The following is a 13,736-nucleotide window of genomic DNA, read 5'->3' as shown; positions in this document are numbered from 1 at the left end:
CCTCCTCATCCCACAGCGCCTAAACTGAGGACAAGCAAGCAGAGGTAAGCGACAAGTCCATTCTAACTCAATTTGATATCCTGGATTTATGGTAGTGGGTAAAGATGCTGCTCAATGAGGGATCAATACTAACATTATACAGCTCTGCTTCATGTGATGTTGCTGCTTCAGGACCTTTATGAAGAGGACTTCCTCCATCGGTGAGGACATCGAGGAGCAGCCAGTATCTGCTGCATCCTCAGCCAGCCACAGAGCTGCTGCCTCCTCTTCTCACAGGACTCCTATTGTTGCGGAGCAGCAGGAGCAGTCAGACAAGGAGGTGCAGGAGGAGTCAGCCAAGGATCAGTAGGAGGAGTCAGCCAAGGAGGTGCAGGAGGAGTCAGCCAAGGAGCAGTAGGAGGAGTCAGCCAAGGAGCAGTAGGAGGAGTCAGCCAAGGAGCAGTAGGAGGAGTCAGCCAAGGAGCAGTAGGAGGAGTCAGCCAAGGAGGTGCAGGAGGAGTCAGCCAAGGAGGTGCAGGAGGAGTCAGCCAAGGAGGTGCATGAGAGGTCAGCCAAGGAGGTGCATGAGAGGTCAGACAAGGAGGTGCAGGAGGAGTCTGCCTCCTCCATCCTTGAGGACCAGCAGGAAGAGTTCTCTTTCTGTATTGTCAGCTGCCCAGCAAAGGGTTACCCGTCATCAGCATCTGGCTCCAAGGAGCATTCCTCTGAGACGAGGTGTCACACCCCAAAGTATTTAATACAATTTCATATTGCATTCTGTCTCTGCTGTTTATTCAGTTAATCCTGTACTCGATTGAACTACTATTGAGTGAACTGGTCACAGTAATTCTTCTGTTCTTTGGGTGAGTTAATATGTTGCGGGAAGAGGATGGCTACACTTAAAATAATATATTGTGTTACAGGTGCCTGTGTGCCCTGAGGTCCTCAGTGATGATAGGAGGGATTCAGAGCTGGCCTCACAGTGAGGCTATGGTAAGTACGAGGGCAGCCAAAGCTTCTCTTCAGGCTTCGCTAGTTGAGGAGCAGTGGAAGAAATGTCAAGCCCCAGCTGGAAGCCAATAAAATGGCTTCAGCTTTCGAGGCAGAGAAGACTCACAGTGCCAACATGCACAGCATCCTACTGGCATTGAAGGCCTTGCAGGAGCAGAACACAGCGAGGGAAGCTTCCCTGGATTCCCTGCACCTTAAAGCCGAACCAACAAGACTCTGAGCTGTTGGAGAAGAAGAGCCAGCACCTCCAGGCTGCCCTTCAGGCTTCCCTTCAGGCTGCCCTTCAGGCTTCCCTTCAGGCTTCCCTTCAGGCTTCCCTTCAGGCTTCCCTCTCTCAGTGGCAAACAGCACTAGAGGAGTGTGCTCTTCTGGCCGCGGAGAGTATCGTGGAAATATTTGGTCAATCATATTTCACAAATACCGGAGCCTGTGAGTTCAAATAKACTTTTTATTACTTCATAATAAAAGCCGAGCTGGTTCATGAAAACAACTGCCTTCCAGCCTTGGCACAGAATACTTATCCATTTGTCCTTCTTACGTCATACTCATAGTGACTCCTCTTAATGGCTCATCACCTCTGGCATTTAGCCACCGTTATCATATTGCCTTCATATTAGGACATGCAACCTGTAGAGTCACAGAAATAGTTTCATGCATGTAAGACCATAGCAACAGACCTTGGCACTCTACAGGATTAACCAATAMATGTCATCCTGCTGACTCCACTGAAAGGTGAACCCCTGTTCTGGAAAAGACCCAAGAGGTGTAACCATAGTTGGCCATAACAGTTACAAGAATAACCATGTGCATGTCTAATGGTGTCCAATGACCTAGAGCACAGAGTGCACTAGTTTTGCTGGCTCCTTCTGAAATAAATAATTGCCACATATGTACTGAAAAATTCACAATAAGAGGCACGCCAGCATTAAAGAGCTGCAGAAACTGTGGATGCACAGAAAGCACTAAGTGCCTGGCTGGAAGCAAGCCTCCAGAGAGAGAATCCAGAGAGAGAGAGAGAGAAAGACTCCAGAAAGAGCCTCCAGAGAGACAATCAACTGCTCCATGAGCACACTCTGGCCTTGGAGAAGAGCAAGATCTCATTTCCTCCCTCCAGGAGAGTCTGGCTATGGAGAGCAAGATCACAGTCACAGAGCTACAGGAGTTAAAGGCCGAACACTGGGCACTGGAGAACGAACACCAATAACTCTTCTCTGAGTTCCACACCTTGTCAGCCAAACACCAGGAGCTGATCCTCCAGATCAAGCTCCAGGATACAGCTGGTGAGCATTTGGACCTCCAGTCTGAGCTCAAGACCATTTATAGGAGGCTGCTATGCTCCCTATCTCAGCTTCAGGCCTCACTGAAGGATAAATTCTCCAGCTTGAAGTTTCAGCTTCAAGCGAACCAACTCAAATCACAGATCACAGAGGAGCAGACCAGGAACACAAAGCTCCAGAATGACCTTGATTCTGCCCTCACTGAACAGCAGAAGGAGACCAGAGCTGTCTGCTCAGAGCTGGAACAGGCTGTGGCCAAGGAACTGGCTGAGTCAGAAAACCTCTCAGACCGGTTGAGGGACTTTAACCAGCAGCTTCATGAGCAAACTCTGGCCAGGAGATCAATTTCTCACAAGATGCTAAACTCACACGCTCAGAGAGTCTGGCTACGGAGAGCCAGACTACTAATCACAGAGCAACAGGAGTTTAAAGCCAAGCACCAAGTGCTAGAGGGTGACCACCAATACCTCCTCTGTAAGCGCCAAAGTTTTTAGGTTTCCCTCACTGAGCAGCAGAAGCTGCTAGAGGAACACCACCAGCTGTCTGCATAGCAACAGGGGTTGAGGGACAGGCTGCTGTCTTAGCACCACACTGCCAGGTCTCTGACCTGCTCCCTGTAGGCCGTCTCATTGTCGTAGGTGAACAGGCCTAACACCGTTGTGTCATCTTCAAACGTAATGATGGTGTTGGAGTCGTGTGCAGCCACTCAGGTTGAACAGGGAGTACAGTAGGGGCTCCTGTGTTGAGGGTCAGCCTGGTGGATGCGTTGTTGCCTACCTTCACCACCTGAGGGCAGCCCGTCAGGCAGTCCAGGATCTAGTTGCAGATGGAGGCGTTTAATCCCAGGGTCCTTAGCTTATTGATTGGCTTGGAGAGCAATATGGTGTTGAACGCTGAGCTGTAGTCAATGAAGAGCATGCTCACATAGGTGTTCCTCTTGTCCAGGTGGGAGAGGGCAGTGTTGAGTGCAATAGAGACCGCATCATCTGGGGACCTGTTGGGGCGGTATGCGAATTGGAGTGGGAAAAGAGGGTCTGGGATGATGGTATCGTGAGCCATGACCAGCCTTTCAAAGCATTTCATGGCTAAAGATGTGAGTGCTACGGGGCGATAGTCATTTAGACAGGTTACCTTGGCGTTCCTGAGCACAGGGACTATGTTGGTYTGCTTGAAACATGTAGGTATTACAGACTGGGTCAGGGAGAGGTTGAACATGTCAGTGAAGACACTTGCCAGTTGGTGAGCGCATGCTCTCAGTACACGTTCTGGTAATCTGTCTGGCCCTGCGGCCTTGTGAATACTAACCTGTTTGAAGGACTTACTCACATCGGCTACAGAGAGCATGATCACACAGTTGTCCGGAACAGCTGGTATTCAGTGTTGCTAGCCTTGAAGTGAGCATAGAAGATATTTCACTCGTCTGGTAGGCTCGCGTCACTGGACTGCTCACGGCAGGGTTTCCCTTTTGTAATCCGTGATAGTTTGCAAACACCTGCCACATCCGACGAGCATCAGAGCTGGGGCGGCAGGTAGCCTAGTGGTTAGAGCGTTGTACTAGTAACTGAAAGGTTGCAAGATGATTGAATCCTGAACTGACAAGGTAAAAATCTGTCGTTCTGCCCCTGAACAAGGCAGTTAACCCACTGTTCCTAGACCGTCATTGTAAATAAGAATTTGTTCTTAACTGACTTGCATAGTTAAATAAAGGTTCAATAAATAAAGAGCTGCTATAGTAGAATTTAATCTCGGTCCTGTATTGACGTTTTGCATGTTTGATGGTGGTCGGATGGTGTAGCGAGATTTCTTATAAGCATCCGGATTAGTGTCCCGCTCCTTAAAAGCGTCACTTGTAGCCTTTAGCTCAGTGAGGATGTTGCCTGTAATCCATGGCTTCTGGTTGGGATATGTACGTACGGTCACTGCGGGGAAGACGTCATCGATGCGCTTATTAATGAAGCCGGTGACTGATGTGGTATACTCCTCAATGCCATCAGATGAATCCCGGAACATATTCCAGTCTGTGCTAGAGAAACGGTCCTGTAGTTTAGTATCCGCTTCATCAGACCACTTCTGTATCAAGAGTCACTGGTACTTCCTGTTTAGAGTTTTTGCTTATAAGCAGGAATCAGAAGGATAGTTATGGTCAGATTTGCCAAATGAAGGACGAAGGAGAACTTTGTGTGCGTCTCTGTTTGTGGAGTAAAGGTGGTCTAGAGTTTTTGCGCCTCTAGTTGCACAAGTAACATGCTGGTAGAAATGAGGTAAATTGGATTTTAGTTTTCCTGCATTAAAATCCCTGGCCACTWSGAGCACCGCCTCTGGGTGAGTATTTTCTTGTTTTCTTATGGCCYTATACAGCTCAATGAGTGAGATCTAAGTTCCAGCATCGGTTTGTGGAGGTAAATAGACAGCTACGAAAAATATAGATGAAAACTCTCTTTGTAAATAGTATAGTCAGCAGCTTATCATGAGGTATTAGAGATCGTGCACCAGCTGATGGGACACACCCCCTCCCCTGAGTTTCCCCGACACCACCACTCTGTCATTCCGATGTATAGCTAGATTTATATTTACCATGTCCTTGTTCAGCCACGACTCGGAGAAACATAGAATATTACAGTTATTCAGATTGATAGGATAGTCTCAAACCAAGCTCATCCAGTTCCCTCTCCAGTGATTGAACGTTCGCCAATAGAATGGAGGGTGATTTATTTCCGACGTACTCTCGTCAGGTATCTCACACGCCGGCCTCTATATCGCTGTCTCCTCCTTCGAGTGTCAGGCTCCTGGAGAAGTGACCTCAGTGCCCTCCTGGAGGCTCAACGCAGCCATGCTAACCGGATGGCCAAGGAGACCAAAGTACTGTCCAGAAAGCTCTTGGACCTGAACACTCAGCTGTGCGACAGCCTCCACGTGTCACCCTGAGCTATCAAATCAATGCCTGCCCTGATGGGGACACTTACAGCGGAGCATCAGAGTATTGTGCCCACTGGCGAGACACTGAGCGAACACAAGAAGCTCCGCTCTGATCATCGCTCCCTCACAGACGAGCACCAGAAGTGGTTRTCGTAGGGCACCACGGTGTCCTTCAGCTGGACCCCAAGGAGCACTTCACGATGGCCACCGCAGCCACTGAAGACTCCATAGTGACTGCCATAGTGGGTATGCCAATGACAATGTGTTCACTGTTGAGGAACCTCAAGGAGAAGAGGGCATTAGAGTGAAGTGAGCCGATTGGCAATTCCTGATCTGACAATCCCTTCCCACTCCCAGCAAACAGCAGTCATAAGTTAACATTGCCTAATATGTCTACAGCTTTCTAAAATATCATTTTGAGGTAAATAATCAACTTTCATTAAAGGAGAATAGAATTGCACTGACCTTTCGTAGTATTATGTATTATTTATTGAGATATAATTGAAAATGGAATACAGGAAAATGTTCCATATACATGAACATAATGAATGTTAAAGTTCACAGAGGATACAGAGGATAAAGTTGTACCACTAAGTCCATAGCATGTTACATTCACCTATATGATGTTTTTTTCTCTGCATTGAGAACATGCAAGTAAGTTACAGTACCATGTCAAGTAAGTTTGCACACACTAGACTTCAGTAGGTTGTACACGGCATATTCAAATCATTACAGTACCATGTCTAGGGACCAGTGAACAAGGTGAATGAACTGCGTCACTCTCAGTACTGTCAGTCACTAAATGACCGTTTTAAAACGTGATATGCCTCCGTTAGTTTTCTTGACAAACAGTGGTTTTGATCTTWAATATCACATGGGTATTAGGAAAAAGGGACATTTATAATCATAGCATAAGAGAATAGAAGCTGTCAGCTTTTATCCTGTTTTCTTCTGCATCAGCATGTAAGCAGTGAGACAGTAACCAGACATTCAGTCATACAAATACCAGCTTTTCAGTACACTGATAATCAGCCACACAGGATTCCTCGCCGACTGTGTTAGGAAGACATTGCTCAAGTAAACCATCACAATCCACAGCAGTTAAATACAGTAGTCATGTAGTACATGAGAAATAAATTCAGTTTGATAATAAAATAACTACTAAGTACAGTATTTCAACACCATGTTTGCAAGGCAAGGGTGGATATTGGACAATACTACCGGAYCTGACACCATCTTTTTTTTCTCCATTTGATTTGATTAACGGAAAAAAACATTCAACAACAAAATAAGATTAGCAGAGCATGGGTAATATTTTGAAGGAAAAAAACTGAAACATTTTGAATTTAAAAAAAGACATTCATATATGTATAACAAAAACTGAAAAATAAAGTGAATTAGTTGCAAGAATTTCTGCCACCTCATGAACTGAAATACTGTAACGTGCTGAGTGACTGGATGAAAAAAAATGCCTATTTTCCCCGAAATAAGATCTAACAACAATAACATTTTAGGTGTTTGTTCTGTGAATCATGATACAATATACTATAAAACTCCTTTTAAAATACTGTAATCAGAACAAAAAAAACATGTCCAATCATTGAAAATAATATTTCATCCTTCTGAAACAAAGCTTGAAATATAACTACATAGAGAACATCTTCCAACAAAGAAATAGCAAGATCATTCTCTATTTTGTGAGCTCAGTCAGAAAGATCATTGAAATACTAGCAAAGAGAAAAACACTACGAGCACACATGGACATGGAAAACAGAGATAGAATGACAGCGTCTAGTAGATCAAATAGGTTGAACTCTGTTTCATAGGTTTAAGAACTGACAACATACATTTAAGGATGTGGTTTAAGCTCTGAGTCTCATCACTGAGTGAACCAGTGGTTTTCCATGCATATACACAGCAGACAATAGCTATTGAAATGTTGAGAGGACTTGACCTCTTTAAAAGATCCACTATGCGGAAATCATTCCTCCATTGCCTGGTTCCTAAAATTCTAACAGTTCACGAAAAAACAACTAAGTATAGTATAGAGAATCATTATACCATCTAAACCGCTGTGAAATATCTTCTCATTAACTAAAAATATTGTATTTTCAGCTGTTTGAAGCTGGTGTACAAAATCGAAAGTAAAAGACCCATAAACTAAGCATAGAAAYAGAGCACATAGAACAGATCTACCGCTTCTTAGACTGGCTTTCAATGAGAATGAAAGATCTATCACTCTGAATTTTGTCAGGTCACCCAAAAASTTACAGCAGATTAAAGATACATTAGCAATGGCATTTTCTCCCTAATACCTTGTGTTGACCACACTAAGTATTACTCATATACTGTAAGGCACGCTCTTCATTCTTACACACAAACCCACATTTTGACCAGATGACAGATAATCTAATGAAACCATCCGTTAATCAATGGATTTATAAATATGATTATCAATTACCTGATCTGATTACAATTCATGAATAGTGGTAAAGTAAAATTCTATTCAGAATTTGGAAACTTTAAATGTGTTTTTTTTGCATAGTATATTGACAGCTTTCAAACTTCAAAACTATCCAAATAGGTAACATTTTGGGGAGTGAAATGAAACAGGCCAACAAATTGTACACGGGGCCCTTTCGAATCCAAATGAATAGCTGAGACGAGGGACTTCTCAGAACCACGGCGAACGCTTTACAACCTCATCGTTAGCACAGCCCGGCACTCAGGGAGGGAGCGAGGGCTACCGTTAAATTGGCACACCCAACAGCACTAGAGAAAACTGGCTAAACTCATCAACATAACATAACATAACCACAAACAAGAGCTGGAAAATACTTTATTCTGTCTGTATGTACTATAGTGGTACTATAGTGAGTGGTCACAATCTCTGGACATTACCCAAAGGGCTTGCATTCTCTCCATGGGAGATTGTTTTAAAAATCACTTCAGACGTCTGTCCATACTCTCTGAGGAGAGCCGTATTGCTTTGTTATCCTTCTACAATCATCTCAAGCCTTCTGGTAAAACACAGTGTGAAAACGTCAACTCAGTGTTTAGGAGAAAGCTTGCATTTAATTTGGTGTGCGCACATAGCAACGATTTTAGTTTGTGAAATCCCACTCCACTTAAAGCACTCAACTCTACTGGCCTCCATTTTAACTGTCAGCCTCCATTTTAGCTGTCAGCCTCCATTTTAGCTGTCAGCCTCCATTTTAGCTGTCAGCCTCCATTTTAGCTGTCAGCCTCCAAAAACCAGGGGGAAGGATGGAAGAGAGAGGAGGATGGAAAGAGATGTTGTAAGATGGTGAGCAAGGAAAGGTGAATGAAGGCGAGCAGGAAGAAGTGGAGAGAAGGAGAGAAACAGAGAGAGAGATGGAGAGAAACAGACAGAATGAGATGGAGAGAGAGAGAAACAGACAGAGCGAGAAACAGAGTGAGAGAGAGAGCTGGAGAGAGAGAGAGAGAAAAACAGACAGAGAGCGAAAGAGAGAGAAACAGACAGAGAGAGAGAGAAACAGACAGAGTGAGAGAGAGAGAGAGAGAGAGAGAGAGAGAAACAGACAGTGAGAAAGAGAGAGAAAGAGTAAGAGTGAGAGAAAGAGTGAGAGGATTGTCTATTCATTCCTATCATCGGTTTACACAACTCAACTCCTCTTCTCCTTTATGTCCTGACAAACAGGAGCATCCTGAGAAACAAACACTTGAGAAAAAAACCTATCTAAATAGACTAAACTGAGCAACATATATTAAACTACCTTTACTATCTCTACGTGCTGTGAAAAAGCTGTCCATTTTCCACATTCATGACATGTGATAGTGGATCTAAGCAGATCAAACATTTCCAGAGTAACAGCTATATATATATATATATTACACATTTTAAGACTGAGCCGTGCCAACAGCAAATCACAGCTCTGTTTAAGGCATCGTGTTAGGCAACTTTCCAGCAGAACAGTTACTTAGGTYGCGGGGGGGGGTTCCTTTGTGTCTTTACAATACCTTCAGATCTGAGGAAAACTAAATGTTTTCTCTATTAATTAAAACACACTCATCTTTTAGTACCATGTAAATTAGTAATAAGTACCATTTCATGCGAGTGAAAATCCATCACAGATGTCCCTTTGTTTACATGGTAAGTCTGTGTTTCATTCATAAGACGGTTTGTTTGAATTCTGTAGCATGTTAGAAAGAGAACCAAGATGACCGGTCTTCAACTGAGACACCTAAACTTGGCAGGAAGAGAGGAAAAAAACAAGTGTAAGTCAAAGAGTCGTATCAGGGCGAACACACGCATCATTTCCAGTTCCCTGGCAGTGTCACTGCGAATTCCTGCGGTCCAAGGTCTGTTTTTGCATTTCTTCCCTCAGTGGTTAAGGTTAGGATTTGAGGAGGGCAGTCTGATTGTAGATCTGTGGTTAGAGGCAACTTCTACCTCAACCACCCCTGTCCCTTGTCCCTGTCCCTGCTTCTGTCTCAAGACTTGTCTGTGGCTTTGCTGTGGCTGTGGTTGTTGTCATGGGTATTATCATGTGTGTTGTTGGTTTTGCAGTGAACCTGGGACAGTTGTAGGCTGGTCTGAAAGTCTGAGCCGAGATAACACATGGAATCTATCTCCTCCAGAAGTCCTTTCTCCTGGACCTCTGCCCCCGAGACCCTGCCCCGTTCTTGCCACAGCTCCAGGTCCTCTCCCTGACCCATCTCCTCTGGGCTCTCTCTCTCCCAGGGCACCAGCACTGAAGGCTGCCTGGCCTTCACCCCCAGACTCTCTCGGTTCTTGCTGCCCTGCCTCTGGAGATTCTTGTCCTGGTACTGCCTCATCGTTTCCTTGGACAGCACCTTCCTCCGCAGGATGCTGGAGGTGGTCTGGGGTTTGGACTCAGGGCTGAGCAACTGGTGGTTTGGGGACTCTCTAGTGTGGGTTAGCGGTGGTGTGTGTGTTGCCAGTGGAGGATTGTGTGTGGAGGCACAAGTTGGTGCTGGAGAGCGGTTGGATGAGATGTGGTGGTCTCCCAGGGATGGTGATGGAGGTGTGGGGAGCGAAGACTCCCCTGGACAGAGCTGAGAGAGACAGATAGGGGGTGTGACATAAAGGGCCTGGGGATTAGGTTGGATTTTATGCTGGGTCTTGGTCTGAGGGGCCTGGGTCTTGGGCTGGAGATTGGGGACATGGTTGTCCTGCACTGAGGCTGGAGCTAGGACGGGTGGAGAGGATGTTGAGGGGATATGCTTCTGCCTCTTGAGGCTGCTCTTGCTGGGCTGTCTACGTGGGGAGGGGGGCAGGTGCTTCCCGTGGAGGGCACCGTCGTCCTGCCAGCCCCCTCCCTGTTCTCCTCCTCCAACACCTCCTCTCCCCACCACCCCACTGCCACTAGTACACACGTGGGGCAGGTTGCTCTCACTGGTGGGGTTGGACGCGTTCTAGAACACAGATACACACAGAGAGTGGTTTAGACATACAGAYGTTTTCACTTACCGGTGCCTCATAGTCAATACTGTCCATATTCATAGACATTGTCCAAGGCGTCCAGGCTCTGTCTATCTACTGTATGTATCTGGGGTTAGATTAGTGCTGTTTAGATGTTACAGGTATTTCTCTTACCGTTGCCTTGTAGTTGATGTTGTCCATTGAACTGAAGTCCAGGCTCTTGGCGGCGCTGAGTTTGCCCTGCTCTGTACTGGTGGTGCTCAGAGAGTCCAGGATCTCCTCCAATAGGTTCATCTGGCCCGTGTGGGAGGGGTCTGTGTCCAGCTCCAGCGAATAGGATTCGTCGCTGTCCTCTGTGTAAGACGCCACCTCCCCACTGTCCTCAGATGAGATCCTCAAGGTGAGCAAATTAAATTTGAAAAAATAAATCAGGAAATCAAATCAGCAAATTAAATTCAGCAAAAGAATCCGCAAATCAATGAATACATGAAATTCAGAAAATACAYGAATCAATTCTGTATATAAATAATTAAATAAATAAGCCTGCAAATATTTCAGCAGATCAATGATAATTTCATGAATAATGATCGGTCCAAGAGGCTATGATCACAATGCAATAAGTCTACTTTAGGACTAAACCACTTGAGGGCAGCATTGGTATGGGTAGGAGGATGAAGAGGAATTAATACATAGATAAATGTCAGATATCAGACATATCCAAACTACAGTATACTGGGACTCTATTGGCATCGGCATATTCTAAATCAGAGCCTTACTTGTTGGCAGTGTCCTCTTCATCACCATCGATGGCAAAGTCAGGACATCCCATGGGACACTTGGTGTCATAATGCTGTAAATAAAACACACCAGCGTTCCTCAGGTTACTCATGGTGAATCCCATCTGAACATGACAACATCATGACTCTGGATGGTGATCGTGCTGTACTGTCTTTGTAACATGGAGACAGGGTGTTAATCACCAGCTAGGTCCAGTCCACCCCAGGTCCACCACCCCAACCACCCCACTCCACCAACCCCACTCCCCACCCACCCCAGCGTCCACCCCTATCAGTCCACCCCACCCCAGTCCACCCCATCCCACCCCACCCCATGTTCCACCCCACCCAGGCTCCACCCCAGCCCAGTCCACCCCACCCAGTCCACCCCACCCCAGTCCACCCCACCTCAGTCCACCCCACCTTCTCCACCCACCCCAGTCACACCCCACCTCTCAGTCTCCACCCCACCTCAGTCCACCCCACCTCAGTCCACCCCACCGTCCCCAGTCCACCCCCTCAGTTCCACCCCAACCTTCTCAGTTCCCCCCACCTCAGCTCCACCCCAACCCCAGTCCACCCTTCCCACGTCCACCCCACCCCACTACCACACTCCACCCAACCAGTCCACTCCAACCCTGTCCACCCCACACCCACCCCAGTCCACCCCAACCCAGTCACCCCACCCCAGTCACCCTAATTCCAGTCCACCCAACCCCAGTCCACCCCAACCCAACCCACCCCAGTCCACCCAACCCATCCCACACCCCACCCCAGTCCACCCCACCCCAGTCCACCCCACTCCACCCCAACCCCACTCCACCCAACCCCCAGTCCACCGCCACCCACAGTCACCCTACCAGTCCACCCCACCCAGTCCCACCCCACCCCACTCCACCCAACCCCAGTCCACCCCACCCCCAGTCCCACCCATTCCAGTCCACCCTATTCCATCCGTTCCACAATATCAGTCCGCCCCACCCCAGTCCACCCAACCCCAGTCCACCCCCACCCAATCACACCAAACCCACCCCACCCACCCAAACCCCACTCCACCCCACCCCAGTCCAACCCTACCAGTCCACCCTAGTTCCAGTCCACCTAATCCAGTCCACCCAATATAGTCCGCCCACACCAGTCGACCCTAATCCAGTCCGTCCCACCCCAGTCCAGCCCACTCAGCCAGTCCACCCCAACTAGCCCAGCCTACCCCATCCAGTCCAACTCAGCCCCCTCCCCCAAACTAGCAACCCTACCCACAGTCCAGCCAGTCCAACTCAGCCCACCCTAGTCCAGTTCCACCCCAACCTAGCCCAGCCTACCCCAGTCAAACCCAACCCAGTCCACCAGAACCTAGCCCAGTCCACTACCAGCCTACCCCAGTCCATCCACCCCAGCACAGTCCATCCCAGACCAACCCCATCCACCCCAGGCCTACCCAGTCCACTAACAGTCCAGCCCAGTGCTTGGGTTACCTCAGATCCAATGTGTTTAATAAGCCACCTGTGTAACATGTTTAACTGTCTGGGGACTTAAAGGAGAGAGGGCCTTTAAAAGCAGACTGTGTTCTCCTCCTCCCTGTCTCCCCTCCTCCCCCATGAGTTCAGCCCCAGACCTGGTATTAAACATACCTTCATCCACTGCACACGTGTGATCTTTTACACAGTCTCTATCTCTCTTTAATGTCCCTCTACTCAGTCTCATCTCTCTTTATATGCCTCTAACTCAGTTCTCTACCTCTCTTTAAATGTCCCTCTAACTCCAGTCTCAACTCTCTTTAAATGCCTCTACCTCTGCCGTTTTGTCTAGAGCTCTCATGCCGACTCTCCCTTACTCCATTGTCCTCTACCACCATCTTCCATCATCCTCTCTCAACCTTCACACCCCTATTTCTCTCTCTGTACGCAGCTATAAAATCCGGTTTGCCACATTATCAAAAGCTGTAACTTTCCCCGGCACCCAGGAGCAACCATGACTATGACAGAGATAAATAAATAGAGCGAGAGAGAGAGAGGACAGGTCCAATTCAGGGAGAGAAAGAAGGAAAAAGGGACCGAAAAAACCCCTGAAGACTGGGGGGGGGGGGGGGGGGCATTAGGGCGTTGCACCAACCTGGTCTTATTAGCTGACACAGTGCCAGCCAGAAGGAGGAAATGTAACGTGTTGCTGATCTCTGCTCATTTTAGGAGTGCACACCCACCACACACACACACACACACACACACAAAGGGGTTAACTTCTTTGTGATAGGGGGCAGGATTTTCACTTTTGGATGAATAGCGTGCCCATAGTGAACTGCCTCCTACTCTGTCCCAGATGCTAATATATGCATATTATTATTACTATTGG

The 13,736-nt window shown here is 47.1% G+C and overlaps 1 protein-coding gene across 1 annotated transcript; it reads right to left on the bottom strand.

Annotated features, from left to right (window-relative positions):
• Window positions 1-5,644: 5,644 nt before the first annotated feature.
• Window positions 5,645-11,515, bottom strand: LOC111975409 (DENN domain-containing protein 1B-like). Its single transcript, XM_024003684.2, has 3 exons — window positions 11,388-11,515; window positions 10,786-11,005; window positions 5,645-10,604 (listed from the first exon to the last, which is right to left on the bottom strand). The coding sequence occupies exons 1-3, from the start codon at window positions 11,510-11,512 to the stop codon at window positions 9,660-9,662; spliced, it is 1,290 nt and encodes a 429-aa protein (XP_023859452.1). The 5' UTR covers window positions 11,513-11,515; the 3' UTR covers window positions 5,645-9,659.
• Between the last annotated feature and the right edge of the window lie 2,221 nt (window positions 11,516-13,736).

The sequence above is a fragment of the Salvelinus sp. IW2-2015 genome, linkage group LG16 (genome assembly GCF_002910315.2).
Source record: "Salvelinus sp. IW2-2015 linkage group LG16, ASM291031v2, whole genome shotgun sequence".
Taxonomy (NCBI): domain Eukaryota; kingdom Metazoa; phylum Chordata; class Actinopteri; order Salmoniformes; family Salmonidae; genus Salvelinus; species Salvelinus sp. IW2-2015.
The sequence above is the reverse complement of the archived record's forward strand: the minus strand, read 5'-3'. Positions and strand labels throughout refer to the sequence as shown.

Bases quoted from the DNA above. Each gene is read 5' to 3' on its own strand.
- LOC111975409 (XM_024003684.2), bottom strand. From the start codon at position 11,512: ATGGGATTCACCATGAGTAACCTGAGGAACGCTGGTGTGTTTTATTTA. The intron at 11,006-11,387 runs GTAAGGCTCTGA...GCTCACCTTGAG, and splicing joins GAAGAGGACACTGCCAACAA to GATCTCATCTGAGGACAGTG. The intron at 10,605-10,785 runs GTAAGAGAAATA...TCTGTGTTCTAG, and splicing joins ACATCAACTACAAGGCAACG to AACGCGTCCAACCCCACCAG.